Below are 16,402 nucleotides of genomic sequence, written 5' to 3'. Positions count from 1 at the left end.
TTGGGGACCCTCCCAGTCACACCTTCGTCTGAAGCCCAGCACCTTTTCCTTCCCCTTCTCCCTGACCATGACCACCCTACTCATCAGGCAATTTTTGAACATGAGAAAGACAAAATCATTAGAATAGAAAGCGTGATTTGGGGATAATAGAAATGTTAGGAAATAAGGCAGGTAACTGTGCGGGAGATGGGAGGCACGCTTTGTTTTATGGATTCATATAAGTAGCGGGAAGAGTGGAAATCTAGCGTTGTCAGGACACTTCATCTTCCTTGAGAATTCTGTCTCATAATATCATTCCGAAGCTCTGACAAAGTAACTGCCTGCTTTTACCTACTGAAGTCTTCCACGTGACGGGAAGTAAGACAAGACTGGTCTTTTCAGCCAATATTTAATCCTACTTCTTGTCATGTAACTCAAGTCAGTGGGTCTCAGTGTGTCAAGATTCTCCACCTGTTAAATATTGATTACTGTGGCTGATTTCATGGCTATTCAGTGTGGATTCGGAGAAGGTGATGGCACCCCACTCCAGTACTCTTGCCTGGAAAATCCCATGGACAGAGGAGCCTGGTAGGCTGCGGTCTATGGGGTCGCGAAGAGTCGGACACGACTGAGTGACTTCACTTTCACTTTTCATTTTCATGCATTGGAGAAGGAAATGGCAACCACCTCCAGTGTTCTTGCCTGGAGAATCCCAGGGACGGAGGAGCCTGGTGGGCTGCCGTCTATGGGGTCACACAGAGTCGGACACGACTGAAGTGACTTCAGCAGCAGCAGCAGCAGCAGCAGCAGCAGCAGCAGCAGCAGCAGTGTGGATTATGTGTGTCAGAAGATTGTAAATAACATGGGAGGAAAAAAATCAAAATCTGGTAGAAACCATCAGTGACAAAAAAAGTAGCTAATGAGTCTTTCAATTGTTCCAAACTCTTGCACTGTGACTTTGCAGCTTTTGGTTTTGGTAGATGAAGATGTTTTTGGTGGATAAGCTGGTTATCCAATGTGGTACAATGAAGATTTTTAGGGCTTGGCTCAAAAGAACCCACTAAATTGCATGCTTTTCATTTTCAGTGCCTATGATAGAGAGATTGGTACATGTAATAACTCCACTTTTTGTTCAAGGAAGCAATGAGAAAGAGTAAAAACTAGTAGAAGTAGGAAGTAATCATACATGTATTAAATCTAGCCCTTTAAATTACATATCATTTAATGAATCATTCTAAAAGAAGTTAAAAATACGAACAATTCTGTGACAAGAAGACATGTCTGTCACAAGAATTCTCTGTTGTGAAGAGGACATTTATTAATGGTGTTTATAAAACACTATAAAATACTTCTCAAAGGAACCGCTAAAAATTTGTAGAGAGGAAATATCAAATATATATAAAAATTTCTCAGTTAATTTAAGCCATAGATCCTTACGGAAATACAGCAAACACTCCCTCATGATACTTGGTCTTATCTGTACTTTTGGCATTTATTGTGCAACATACGCTTCTGGAGAGCATGGCAAGTCCTCAGATATCCTCGGTGAATTCTTAAAGTTCCTGAAAAGTCACTTAAAGTTCTCTGGTCGTTGGAAGTACAAATTTCAAATAAGTGACTCCTAATGTTAAAAGGTTAATTTATATAACTAAATTGCCTAATGCTGCTGCTGCTAAGTCGCTTCAGTCATGTCCGACTCTGTGCGACCCCATAGACGGCAACCCAACCAGGCTCCCCCGTCCCTGGGATTCTCCAGGCAAGAACACTGGAGTGGGTTGCCATTTCCTTCTCCAATGCATGAAAGGGAAAAGTGAAAGTGAAGTCGCTCAGTCGTGTCCGACTCTTAGCGACCCCACGGACTGCAGCCTACCAGGCTCCTCTGTCCATGGGATTTTCCAGGCAAGAGTACTGGCGTGGTGGGTCTATTTTGTGTATGAAGTGATACAACATTTGACCAGCAGATGGCAGCATTCTGAAAGGAAGAAAGAACAAGAAAGCAAACAGGAAAACAAGAGGCAAGATAGAGCAATCATCCTGCTGTTCAAGGGTTTAAGGATGACTACTTCAATGTATTAATTTTTTGTATAATTTATTTGTTTTAAGGTATAATATTTCCTAATCCCAAGAATAGTAACTTGAGTACTCATAAGAGCCTACCTGTACTATTTTCTCATTAAAGAAGAAAGTCCTTTCAAAGATACAGTAATTATACCTAGATAGAATTTTAAGTCAGTAGTGTATTCATTTTCTCTTGGAGTAAAAATAATATTCTAAAATAATACATATGGTACTTAAATTTATGTCCCAGAAAGATATTAACTGCATTAGAATTTTCTCTAAAATATCTGTTTGGGGTGGAGGAAAGTTCTTGTGTACTATAAAATGCATTATAAACATAATTTGAAAAACATGAAAATATTCTTCCATAGAGAATTATATATCTCTATATATCTACATATAATTTTATTTACAAATCTTTAAAAAAGAAAAAGTCCTACATCAGCCTGAAAGAGTAACAGAATTTTCCTATGTGCTTAACTAACAGCTTGAACTGAACTGAACTGAAAAGATACACAGGGGAGCATATACTCCATGTTCTTTTAATGGCCCTTCCAATTTGTACAGCAAATAGAATTATGGATCATCCGCAATGACAATATTCTTCAAACCAGTTAATGAGTAATGTTGTTTATTCTGTGTAACTCAGAAATATGCTAGGATAATTGTGGAAAATAATAAATGTATGATGGTAACTAATAAAAAATATTGAAATGATTTAAATTTTGTGTCTTGCTTTTAAGTGGAATTATGTATTTTTTGCCATAAAATTATTTTCTGGCTTGACAATACTATATTAATGAAAGTTTTCAGGTATTTGGTAAGAAAAAAATTACATTAGTATCCTACTGCTTCAAACACTTAAGAAAAATAGTCCTTCAGCCTGAGTCTGAATATAAGCAGGTATCCTTGGGGTCAATTCCTGCCACCCAGGCAGTTTCTAAGTCAGAATATATCCATTTACTCCATTAAGTTGTGCTGTGCTGTGCTTAGTCACTCAGTTGTGTCCGACTCTTTGTGACCCCACAGACTGTAGCCTGCCAGGCTCCTCTATCCATGGGATTCTCCAGGCAAGAATACTGGAGTGAGTTGCCGTGCCCTCCATGAGGGGATCTTCCCAACCCATGGATCGAACCCAGGTTTCCTGCATTGCAGGCAGATTCTCAACCACCTGAGGCACCAGGGAAACCCCAAGAATACTGGAGTGGGTAGCCTACCCCTTCTCCAGGGAATCTTCCCCACCCAGGAATCGAGCCAAGATCTCCTGCACTGCAGGCAGATTCTTTACCAGCTGAGCTACCAGGTAAGGCCCTCCACTAAGTTAGACTGACCTAATTCCCTCCATCCATGCTTGATCTGACCATTTGAGACCCACTAAGTGTACTTATTGCTGAAACCCATCCTTCTTTATGCCAAGAAGCTACTTGCGGTTCTAGAGTTCAGCTACAAACTAAATGTCCAGTAGCTCTGCCAGGCAGGGTTCATCCCTTGTCACTGCATTAGACCTCTTCCACATCACAATTCCCAAGAAATGGACTCATGCAGAAGGGTGTTTCTTCAGTACTTGCTGGAGTTGAAGAAGAAATCAAGCCCTCCAATAGACAAAACAAATTATGCTAGTATACCCCCAAAGTAGAAAAAAGTAAAAGTCTAGGCAAACAGCTAAACACTTACATTTTACCTCTCTGCAAGAATACAGTTATTTATTTTAAACCTTTGGCCTCCTTCATTTTTAAAATTGTGTTCAAATTTGTTAATCTATAGCTCAATTGGTATGACTGACTCAACGGACATGAGTTTGAGCAAACTCCGGGAGATAGTGAAGGACATGGAGACCCGGTGTGCTGCAGTCCATGTGGTGGTAAAGAGTCGGATACAATTTAGTGACTGAACAACAAACTACAACAACAGCTCAACTGTCTGTCAACAGACAAACCATGCTGGAGTATTTTCATGTGCCATCTGAGCAGTATGTTTTCTGACTTGATGTTTTTAAGGGAAACCCATTTTTTAAATAGTTTCCCCTCCTTTGCTGCTGCTAAGTCACTTCAGTCGTGTCTGACTCTGTGCAACCCCATAGACGGCAGCCCACCAGGCTCCGCCGTTCCTGGGATTCTCCAGGCAAGAACACTGGAGTGGGTTGCCATTTCCTTCTCCAGTGCATGAAAGTGAAAAGTGAAAGTGAGGTCGCTCAGTTGTGCCTGACTCTTTGCGACCCCGTGGACTGCAGCGTACCAGGCTCCTCCGTCCATTGGATTTTCCAGAGTACTGGAGTGGGGTGCCATCGTTTTCTCTGTTCCCCTCCTTTAGGGGGTATGAGTTCTGCCTTTAGCTGGGCCAATCAAGGAACTGAAAAGTGGTATTCACCCCATTTGGGTGTGTGCCTACTGGTCTTTAGTCCTGTCTAAATACACTTCAGAGAACAACAAAAAGGTACCACCATAACCTTGAATCTGCGGTTTAATCTTGCTCAGTGTTCTTACCTTTCAGACAGCAGCAGAGAAGAAACGTGCTGCCCTGGCAGCCGTCATCACAGCTCATCAGACACAGATCTGTGTGACAGGATGTTAAAACTGAAGTTCTGACTTAAACCCTAAGGTGACAGATTCAATATCAAAGTGAGTTGCGATAAAGGAAAAAAAATGAAGATCTTATAAAAGGATTTGGAGGAGAATGCATTAGAGAACTCTCAATCTCCCCTAATCCTCAAAGGATCTAATAGGATGAAGAATCAGAACATTTGGGGAAAAGTGATTTTGGAGAGGGATTTGGGGTTCTGTGAGTCCTCTTTCACATTTTTCCCTACAAGGAAAGGTTAGCAGGGAGCCTGTTCTCATTTCAAGGCTGGTTAGAGGAACCTCAGTGGGATCCTTCAGACATGGAGAGGATGATGTGTCAACTACAACATGAGGTCCACAGGAGCCTAACCCAGCCCGTTCTATCCCGCCATCTAGCACAATGGCTTACACACGTCCATAGTGAGTTCTTATGGGTTTTTTTGGGGGAGGAGGGGAAGAATTAAGTTTTGTAACATTAATGTTTACAACATTAATAGTATTCAAGTTCAGCTACATTATAAATCAGAAAGGCTTTTGTTTAATAAAATGTAGAATAATTTCATAAGACATGAATATATCCTTTAGATATATTACACATGGCTAGTAAATTTTTTACATTCTGATTAAGATGTTCAAATATCTAATAAATATTTTAAAAGTTCAATATTAGGAGAAATAGAAAATTACTCTTTAACAAATATGTGAGCCCTTTTTTAGTCTATGTAAGTACATAAGAGAATATTAGAAATGCAGACAAAAATATATGTAGAACTATTCTTTATAGTGTTATATAATACTGTATTTAATACAGAAAAAAACTATAAATGAGCTATCAGTAGGGAAACGATTGTACAATTTTGATATATTCACAAAATTCAAAAGGTAAAATTTAAATTTCCTTAAGAAACAAATTTACATAGAAATTCTATTAGTTCTGAGTTCTAAATGTTTTTATCTCATAATAGTTATTTAAAATTCTGACTTAACTCCCCAATAGACAGTTTTTTAAGAAGTAAAACTATCTACAGTTCAGTGTCTGAAATAGAGAATTTAATGATCTGAACCAGCAGAATTCCAGACTCAGGCTAAGGTGAGTTGCTCTGATCCAGAGCCTGCTCTCTCCCACCTTTTTGTTTTTGCTTGGCACCCAGAGCTCAGGACTCAGTGATGATGAAACTTTGTGAGTGAAAGTGCTGCCCGAACAGCAGAGAAGTTCTGGGTTAAAGTTCAGCTTTACCAGGATGCTGTTGGATATAAAGTAGACAGATATTAGGGGCTATCTGGACCCAAGAAAAAAATTCTCCAACATTTTTGAAGGCTGATATATAAGAGGGATGAATGTAAGTCTGGCTGGGACAGATGGAGGAAGGCAGTTTCAGGGGTGCCCAGAGGGCAGTCTGAATAGCACTGATTTATTATTATTATTTCCTTGTTTGTATGATTCTCTACATTTCACAGTATGACTAGTTTGGTAATGCCCATTTAGTATCATAGTGTTTATATAAAGGTAGTGCCTTCAAAATGAGTCAACGGACCACAACAAAATAAAATGGACAAAGCAATCTACGGTAAAAAGGAAGTAACTGGAGCTGTTTTCATGATCTGCTGCTGCCGCTGAAGTGCTTTAATCCTGTCCGACTCGGTGTGACCCCATGGACTGTTGCCCACTAGGCTCCTCTGTCCATGGGATTCTCCAGGCAAGAATACTGGGCAGGGGTTGCCATGCCCTCCTCCAGGGAAGGTGTTTAATAATCCAGAAGTTGCCTCCCTTACACTAAGCTGTCACAGTGGAAAGAACAGAGAGTCACTAAAAAGTGAGAGTGGCAAGAATAATGTAGGGAATATGAACTATTCATTTCATTCAAAACTAAGTAAGTAACATACAAAATGCTCATTAACTAACCAGAATATCAAGAACACTGGTAGCTTTCAAGTGACTGTGTCTTAGGACCCCATGAAGATAAAGAATAAACAACTCCCTTATTTTCATATTTTTGTTACATGACTCCAACTGTTCAGATGGGTGATATTCGGAATACACAAATGCTCTGTGGCTATTTTTACTTCTTCATTTAGAAATCTGGTTTGTGGTAGATAGCTCAAAACTATAGTCACGAAAACTCTCTGTGTAAATTTAGTGTAAAAGATACTGAATATTCACATGGAAAATCCAGTTAAACATTTCAACTGACTCTGTTGAAGTGAGCACTGAGGAGGCCATCAAACATCAGGGGCAGCATTAATTATCAATCAAAAATCAAAGAAAGGAATTACAAAAAGAATGGAGACACTGCATATGTAATTAGAACTTGGGGACATCTCAGTTTGAAATGAAGGAAGCGCTGTGAAGAAGGCTTACGGGTTATTATTACTGCTCAGTGCTATGAATTATATTCTTGGTTGCTGTGATGTGGCATGCTGTTGGCTTGCCATTTTACATTGCCCAGAAATAACTGGAAGTTGTTGTTTCTCTTGGATGAAAATATGAGCTGGATTCGAGAAGTAACATCAGCACATGGAAAAACTAAATTTTTCTCATTGTAATGATGATAACATACAAAAGTACTATTCATATGACCAAATCCTAGGCTGCAGAATTTTTTTTTTTTTTACCATTTCTTGTCCTCATTTATATCTTTCATTTTCCCCATCTTTCTTCTAGTTGTAGGAATTCTGCTCTAGATGTCTAATTAACCAGGTTATTATACATGAAATATGAACAAGATAGAAAAACACATTTTCCAATTAAAAAAAATCACGTAACTACCATGTGCTCAGACTTTCGTATGAAGGATTAGTGTGTCTGGATGCAGGTTATGCTGATTCTTGGCACAATGAGACTCCTAGATTCAAAGTGAAAAATCTTACGTGAGGAGGTTATTGTGGAGCTCAAATAGCCCATCCCAAACAACACTATCAGGAAGTAATGTGCATGTGGGATGGAAACAGATGTTAGTAACTTCAAGCACAAGAAATGAGAGAATTTTGAATAATTTTAAGTAGAGAAGTAAACGGTTATGAAAAATGTTTCTATTCTTCAAAGCCAAGCTTAATGAATTAATATTTATTTATAATTTCAAAATCCAGAATATGTGAATGGAATCCTCTATGTTAAGAAATATCTCATTGTCATAATCACAGAATGATTTCCTTTTTAGAAGCATTTTTCCCTCAGCTCTCCTGTGGCTCATTTTTCCTTAAAAACACTATAAAATTTGCCTTATTTTTCTCTCTCATAAACAATGAGGATCTTAGTGAACAAAGAAAAATACTTTAAAAATCCACATACTTTAATGTTATTACTTAGCTAGATCTAAATTAAATTGTCACATTCAAAAGCATTACAATCAAAGGCATTTTTCTAAAACCATTACATTTTTGTTCACAAAGTGGTAAAGCTTACTAATTCAAATTTTTTGATGTTTTAGAAGAACTGGACTAAACTCTCTTTACAAATTCTGTGTGGTTATTTTTTCTTTTACTATGCTATTTTCCTTATTTACCATAAGTGACATTATGAAACAATATTTAAATTCTAGTAATTTTATGTATTTTCCCTCTAAGAAACCAGTAAAAAGGAATATTTGCAGTTCCTATTTGCAAAAAAAATGTTCATGTTTCATCCCTTTGTTTTAAATAGTGGACAGCATTAGACAAAATTACTAGCTTTGTTAAAAAATCTGATAATCACTTAAGCAAAAATACAGGATAATATCTTGGGAAAACAAAATAGAGACCTAAAATTTTGCATATGAATTGGGTTTTAAATGATCCTTGAAAAGGATGTGATTTGAACTCCGGAATCTACAGGCTGTTTTTCAGTTTTACTGTCTACCATATATGACATAATAATATGTCACATGCATAATGCCTTTAGCTTAATAATTATGTGTATGAGAGGTGTGATTACAATTTGTATAAATGCGGTTTATATTGGAAGCTTTATGGGGAATCTCTGATGGTTTTTCTTCTCTTTTTTGAATCAGTTTTAATTTCCTTAATATGCTATATAATTAGGACAAATGCCAACAACATTTTATGGTTTCATAGCAGATTAGACTGTATCATATTGGATGAAAAAAGGAAAAAATAAGATCCTGTTTTTAAATGACTTAAATGTTAACAACATTCATTAAAAACAACACTAAGTCAAAATTCATATACAAAGTCATCACCCTCCTTTTTACCTCCGCTTCAAAACATTTATGTATTTTAGGGAGGACAATACTATTGACAAGTGAATGGAAGACTCTCAGATTACTGTTTGTTTCTATTATGCCAGAGAGGAGAAAAACAGATTTATATAAGTGCCTCACAGTTGTGTTTCAGAGACATATGAGAGTTTTTGCTTTTTGTTTTTCTTCAAGGATAGGTTACAATGATCATTGGTCTTTGGAACTGTTGGTGAAAGCGGCTAAAATATCAGGTTGAATGTGGCATTGGAGTTCCTTCTTTTTTAAGCCACCAATGGCACCCCACTCCAGTACTCTTGCCTGGAAAATCCAATGGTCGGAGGAGCCTGGTGGGCTGCAGTCTATGGGGTCGCGAAGAGTCAGACATGACTGAGTGACTTCACTTTCACGTTTCACTTTCATGCACTGGAGAAGGAAATGGCAACACACTCCAATGTTCTTGCCTGGAGAATCCCAGGGATGGGGGAGCCTGGTGGGCTGCTGTTTATGGGGTCACACAGAGTCGGACACGACTAAAGTGACTTAGCAGCAGCAGCAGCAGAAATGACCATAACTTGCAGTCAGGACATGCTCTTGAAGCTTTATTTCAGTCACTCTCCAGTAGTATTTAGGTAGGACTTACTCTGAACCATTCTTGGGAGGAGTTGGCGGTCCCTGGCTGGGTGGCATTCTATGTACCCTCAGCTCCCACCTCCCCCATGAGCTGTGTCTCCACCCTTATCTATCTCATTGCTACTTTGGTGAAAGTGAAAGTCGCTCAGTAGTGTCCAACTCTTTGTGACCCTATGGACTATATAAAGCCCATGGAATTCTCCAGAGAATACGGGAGTGGGTAGCCTTTCCTTTCTCCAGGGGATCTTCCCAACCCAGGGATGGAACCCAGGTCTCCCGCATTGCAGGCAGGTCTCCCGCATTGAGGGCTACTTTGGTAGTAATGATGAAAAGATTAGGGATGTATTTGGTCTGTGGAAGTGGAGCTGCTGTTGCCACACTGAGCTGCGATAAGATATATCTGTCTATTTTCACCCCGCGCCAATTATAGTAATGAAGGTTAATAATTTCTGCTGTTTTTGATGTCTTCAAAGGAGGGTTACTTTGTGATTCCAGTGTTCAATACACTCTAATATGAATGCCAATATCTTCCAACATTCCTTTTGATAGTTGAAGATACACTCAAAGCTGTCTAGCTGGGGTTCCAAAATGCCCCAGATGATTGAGGTTCTCAGTTCTGTGGTTGCTGGAATTCTATCACATGGAAACGAGGGAGATTGTTTTTCTATGAAGCTGATATTACTAAATAGCACAGAACACCCTCCCTGTTCTAGCAGTACTTATTTTTCAAATAAAATCTGTGTTTTTTTAAATCTCAGGCTTGGCCTCTTTCTTTATATATTCAGAATATATAAAGAACTCTTACAACTCAATAATAGAGAAAAAAACCTAGTCCGTAAAAAGACAAAAGGCTTGCATGGACATTTCTCTAAAGAAGGTATACACATGCCCAAGAAGCACAGTGGTGAATTGTTTGGTACATGAGTTTTATCTCAATGTTAAAAAAAAGAAGAATCGAACAGAAATCTTAGTACTGGAAAATACAGTAATTAGAGGATCGTCAAAAAAGCAAGAGAGTCCAAGAAAAACATCTATTTCTGCTTTCTTGACTATGCCAAAGCCTTTGACTGTGTAGATCACAATAAACTGTGGAAAATTCTGAAAGAGATGGGAATACCAGACCACCTGACCTGCCTCTAGAGAAATCTGTATGCAGGTCAGGAAGCAACAGTTAGAACGGACATGGAACAACAGACTGGTTCTAAATAGGAAAAGGAGTACGTTGAGGCGGTATATTTGTCACTCTGCTTATTTAACTTCTATGCAGAGTACATCATGAGAAACGCTGGGCTGGAAGAAGCACAAGCTGGAATCAAGATTGCCAGGAGAAATATCAATAACCTCAGATATGCAGATGACACCACCCTGATGGCAGAAAGTGAAGAGGAACTAAAAAGCCTCTTGATGAAAGTGAAAGTAGAGAGTGAAAAAGTTGGCTTAAGGCTCAACATTCAGAAAATGAAGATCATGGCATCTGGTTCCATCACTTCATGGGAAATAGACGGGGAAACAGTGGAAACAGTGTCAGACTTTATATTTTTGGGCTCCAAAATCACTGCAGATGGTGACTGCAGCCATGAAATTAAAAGAGGCTTACTCCTTGGAAGGAAAGTTATGACCAACCTAGATAGCATATTCAGAAGCAGAGACATTACTTTGCCGACAAATGTCCGTCTAGTCAAGGCTATGGTTTTTCCAGCGGTCATGTATGGATATGAGACTTGGACTGTGAAGAAGGCTGAGCGCTGAACAATTGATGCTTTTGAACTGTGGTGTTGGAGAAGACTCTTGAGAGTCCCTTGGACTGCAAGGAGATCCAACCAGTCATTCTAAAGGAGATTGGTCCTGGGATTTCTTTGGAAGGAATGATGCTAAAGCTGAAACTCCAGTATTTTGGCCACCTCATGCGAAAAGTTGACTCATTGGAAAAGGCTCTGATGTTGGGAGGGATTGGGGGCAGGAGGAGAAGGGGACGACCGAGGATGAGATGGCTGGATGGCATCACCGACTCAATGGACGTGAGTCTGAGTGAACTCCGGGAGTTGGTGATGGACAGGGAGGCCTGGCGTGCTGCAATTCATGGGGTCGCAAAGAGTCAGACACAACTGAGCAACTGAACTGAACTGAACTGAACTGAAAGAGCTCAGTGTGGATTAAACAGCAGGTTAGACAAAGCTGACTAAAGAATTAATGAATTGAAAGATAGGTTGATAGTGATTAACAATGATTTAATGACCACCCACACTGATCAGTAGCTTTAAGTAAAACAACAACCACAACGATATTTCTGGGGTTTTGGTGCCCAGCTTTAAAATCTTTCATATAAAAACCCTATACTATTTAGTGCAGGAACAACTCAAGCAACCAATTATCCTGGTCAGAGGATGTCAGAATACTGTTGTGCAGTGGATGAAAGCACTATATAAAGATGGTATGACTACACATGGGTTGTTTGCCCAAGTGTCTAGTGTCAGAGGCATTACGAGACTATATCAAAGGAACAAAACAAAGAAGTTAAGTAAGAAATGGATGAGATTTTTTTCTCTGATAATTGTTGCATCTGGGACCATCTCAGTGCCTGTTTCAGTTGGGTGTTCCCTCTTTGTACTACTACTACTAAGTCGCTTCAGTCGTGTCTGACTCTGTGAGACCCCATGGACGGCAGCCCACCAGGCTCCCCCGCCTCTGGGATTCTCCAGGCAAGAACACTGGAGTGGGTTGCCATTTCCTTCTCCAATGCATGAAAGTGAAAAGTGAAAGGGAAGTCGCTCAGTCGTGTCCGACTCTTAGCGACCCCATGGACTGCAGCCTACCAGGCTCCTCCATCCATGGGATTCTGCAGGCCAGAGTACTGGAGTGGGGTGCCATGTAAATCACATTTTATACCTATTTGTGAGTCATGTACTTTTTAGTTACTTGCCGTACATTGTGTGTAAAGTAGGGACTGAAATAAACATTTACACCTAGTAAAAACAAAAAAGAGGGATGGATGAGATTTTTGAAATAAAGCACCAGACCTTGTTTTTAATAATGTGCTTTTTGGTAGTAGATATCCTACCTTCTAGCTTTTTAATTTTTGTGTGTCAAATACATCTCAGAAATCTACTTGAATGCTCAGTTTTCAGCTTGATATTTATGAAAAATCTGAAGATTACTCATTGGTCCCCTTCTAATAATAAATATAAAAGTAGAAATCTTATTGAAACATTGGCACTTAGAAATCCAGAGACCTTACACACAAAAGGAAAGCCAAATATTTGCGGTAGTTAGTCACCATTATAAATAGATTTGTAGCAGCAAATCAAAAGTAACATGAAATCATTCTGAAGCGAAAGTAAGCATTCTGCAAAAATATGAGAGAAATACCCGGAACAGAAATTTAGTTCATTTTACCTGGATATTTGAAGTAAGTGTTCTCTGAATATAATGTTTCTACTTAATATTAACGTTGAAATTTTAGTTCACAGTGAAAACAACCACTCTGTAGGATTCTACAGTTCTTTCTATTTTTCACAAAGTAGCCAGTCTGTCATTATCCCCCTAAGCTCCAAATTGAGGGGGAGTATGTATTTAATACCTCATAAAATAGGTAAAATTCTTCATTCTAATATTTTAACCTAGGGATAACTGAAAACATAAAACTGATCCACTGCAAAAGACTTCTTTTCTAACTTTACTAAGACGGAATACTCAAAATAATAGTAACACCAAAACCAGCAAAAAATAAACACACATGCCCAGTAAAGCGGCCCTTCTGCTAACACAAAAGCTTGTTTTTCAAGGTACTTTTTTAATTGTTCTTTTTCTTTAAGAAATTTCCTAAAAGTCAGTTACCTTCGACAGTAGAGTGTTTGTCTCCCACTCTGGGTACCTCTCATGGCCAGCTAGAGAATTTGACTAAAGTCCTAGGAAAACCGATGGCTTTATGTTTCTTATTCTGAAAGCTTACTGAAGATGGTTACCATAAAAACACATACATATCTCAACAGAAACATAATGACCACATCTATAAACATGGGAGTACTGAAGAAAGACTAAGGAACTGTATACAGAGTGGCAGCAATTTTTACAAATTATAAGGTGACCACACACTAAAAAATTTACATTTCAAGGGAGAAATAGCAGATACCAACAGTGATTACTTTAAAGTAAAAGATGAACACAGAATAAATGTTATAGTAAAAAGAACACTCTAAAGGTCATTAAAAGGTGCTTTAAAAACTGATTTAAGCAGAAATATCATAAAAAAGGAATTCCCCTCCCTTTCTCTTTCTTTCTCATGTGTCATCCCCATACCCGTTTCCAGTGTTCAGAAAGCCAATGCTCCAACATTTCCCAAATCTTCAAGCTAAAACTCTCAAGAGGTTTTGATCTTTTCCCTTAATAAGAATGTGGCAAAATCAGATTGTTTGGCTTCTATTTGAATTCTGCATTTCGACTTTCTTTGTTCATTGTGGAAAGGGAGAGACCCATGTCACTGCAGTCTGCCCAGTGACATACATAGTGGACCCTATTTTTTCAATGTACCATAAAATAGCACTGGGTAGTATGTCATTGGTTCTTCCCATTTCCAATAAATACAGCACTAACGTGTAGCGTGTCATTGCGTTTCACTGCTTTACACGCCTTCCTCTTTTGCTAGACTGAGATAGTTAAAGACAGAGAATATCTTTTCACTGCTCTCTAAGTCTGTTTCATCATAGGCACATGGCACATCATAGGTGTTCAATAAATATTTATTCCATCAAAAGTAATCTAGACATTCTTACAACTGAACATATCTCCTATGTTTTAAATTCAAGTATTCTCTTTTGAGTTATATTTCAGATTTGCCTTTTATTTTAAAGGCAAGCAAAAAAAGCAATCCAAACTCATTTCTCTGTGTTAAGCTAACATGGACATTTAAAAAAAAATAATTCGACACTATGATTTTCACTAAACTAGGAAAGGTTATTTTGGAGCCCTGGGACTTTAGATATTTGAAGTAGTAATTACTTCCTCCATAAATGTTACCTTTAGAGTCAAATACTGCTTTCCTGTTGCAGTTCAACTTTTTTACTTAAAGGAAAATGTCTTTTATTCACAATTCACTGTACTGTACTACTATATGTGGTCATTCTTCTATTCATTTGTTTTTGTAGCATTGCAAAGTCCATGAAACATCATAATAATGACAGTAGCTTAACATCATTTCAGTGTTTTTTCTGTGCCAAGCATTTTACCAAGCACTTGACATACCCACACAAAACTTACCATATGTGTGAAATTACATACCTATCTCTACCCTTTAATCTATCCATCTATCTGTTTATGTACCTATCTATCCATCCATCCATCCATTAATTGTCCCATTGGTAAGCCTTGTACTCAAAATAATAATACAGGGAAAATCATGTGAAGATTTTCATTCTTGTTTCTTTAAAGTTCTGAGTATCCAGCAACAAAATTTAATACCATATTTTGCATAATTTTAGAACAATGACCCATTTTAGTAAAGTACTTGTGTAATCATCTATAAAACAAACAAAAAAAACATTTGTTGGGTTATAGTTAAACATTTCAAGTCACTGCACTAGGAATCCAAGAGTATTTCTTCTAAATTGAATAAATGAGATATCAACTCTCACATGATGATCATCAACACTTCATGCTGAAACTGTTATCATATATAACTTACCATAGACTTGGGTTTGGTTCCAGAACTGGCCACTGGGGCGGAAGACTGTGGGTCAGTGGACTCAGTGTTAGCAGGCAAATTTATTTGTGTCTGATTTATCGAAGTGGTATCTGTTCCACTCTCAGGTCCTGATTCCAGATCCTGTTAAAAAATTCATTGCTATGAAGGATATGTCCACACTCTCTACATGCCTTTCTCCCTGCCTCCCACACATTTTCACCTCCTCCTCCTCCCAACACACACAGACACACCACATAGTTATGACAACCAACACTGGCCTGTCACACATAACCATGCACTATTTTGTATTAATGGTTGTACTCTTTAGAGGGTCTCATTTTAGAATGCAAATACTGAAAAGAGGTAATACACTCCTTTAGCAACTTAACAGCCAATTGTGCATTGGAAAGGGCAGTAGTGGTAGCTAGCTAGGACACTGAAATAAGTCGGGAGATACTAATATAAGCCCATAGACAATCCTGGCTCATTGTGTGACCCTGAGTAACTCACTTCACGTTCCTCATGCAATGCAGTTATGGGTGTCGAATGAAAAGATAGTTCTCATTTCTTCTCACCTCACTCTATGTTCCCATTAAATCTCCATGGTGACACCTACCATCATGGCCTGGAATCATTTAGCTCAAGGGTATGTCTATCTAATGAACTAAAAGCTATTAAGGGCAGAATTATGGGGACATTTGTCATATGTAATTCAATTCCCTCATTTGAAAATGAGTGTAATAATCACAGGCACTCATAGAAGCTTATGAAGATTAAGCAAGATAATGCAAATTGTATACAACAAGCACATATTCAATTTCATTAAATGATAGGCATTACTGTAAATAATGTTATTATTAATATCATTATGTTTTCTGAGCAACTGGTGCACAATATGTGGATAACACATGCCTGTTCAATGAACGTAATTACTCAGTAATCACTGCAAAGGTAGTGCCTTTAATTTACTAAATGCTATCTCCATGTTACACAGTAGCCTGAGAACACAAAGGAAAGGCAAGGATGAGGAGGATGCAAAGGGTGGTGGGTGGGAGGGAAGTGAAGGCATACATCACTTGATAATTTTATCCTGAGAAAATCATGATTTAAATATCTTTGTGTCTACTCTTTCTACATCTCAACTTTGCCACGGCCCACACGCGTAAATATCATCTACCCTGGACCCCGACTCTCTGGTCTTATGTTCTCCCATTCTCTTGCTTCCGTATGCTTCCGCTATGCTTGCTGTCTGTCAGTCCTTCTAGTACACCAAGGTGGTTCCTAGAGTAGCAACTATGCCCTTTCTAATTAATCCCTTGCCCAAG

At 38.5% G+C, this 16,402-nt stretch overlaps 1 protein-coding gene across 5 annotated transcripts in view; it reads right to left on the bottom strand.

Annotated features, from left to right (window-relative positions):
• DLC1 (DLC1 Rho GTPase activating protein) overlaps positions 1–16,402 on the bottom strand; it is a 519,553-nt gene that overhangs the window by 292,177 nt on the left and 210,974 nt on the right. For all 5 annotated transcript variants that reach the window (XM_012105836.3, XM_042241334.1, XM_060406932.1 and 2 more), the window contains exon 4: positions 15,078–15,218. In XM_012105836.3, the coding sequence (XP_011961226.2) occupies positions 15,078–15,218 (141 nt within the window). The remainder of the gene's footprint in view (positions 1–15,077; positions 15,219–16,402) is intronic.

Source organism: Ovis aries, chromosome 26, assembly GCF_016772045.2.
Source record: "Ovis aries strain OAR_USU_Benz2616 breed Rambouillet chromosome 26, ARS-UI_Ramb_v3.0, whole genome shotgun sequence".
NCBI classification, from domain to species: domain Eukaryota; kingdom Metazoa; phylum Chordata; class Mammalia; order Artiodactyla; family Bovidae; genus Ovis; species Ovis aries.
Note: the sequence above shows the minus strand (reverse complement) of the source record. Positions and strands in the feature narration are given on the sequence as shown.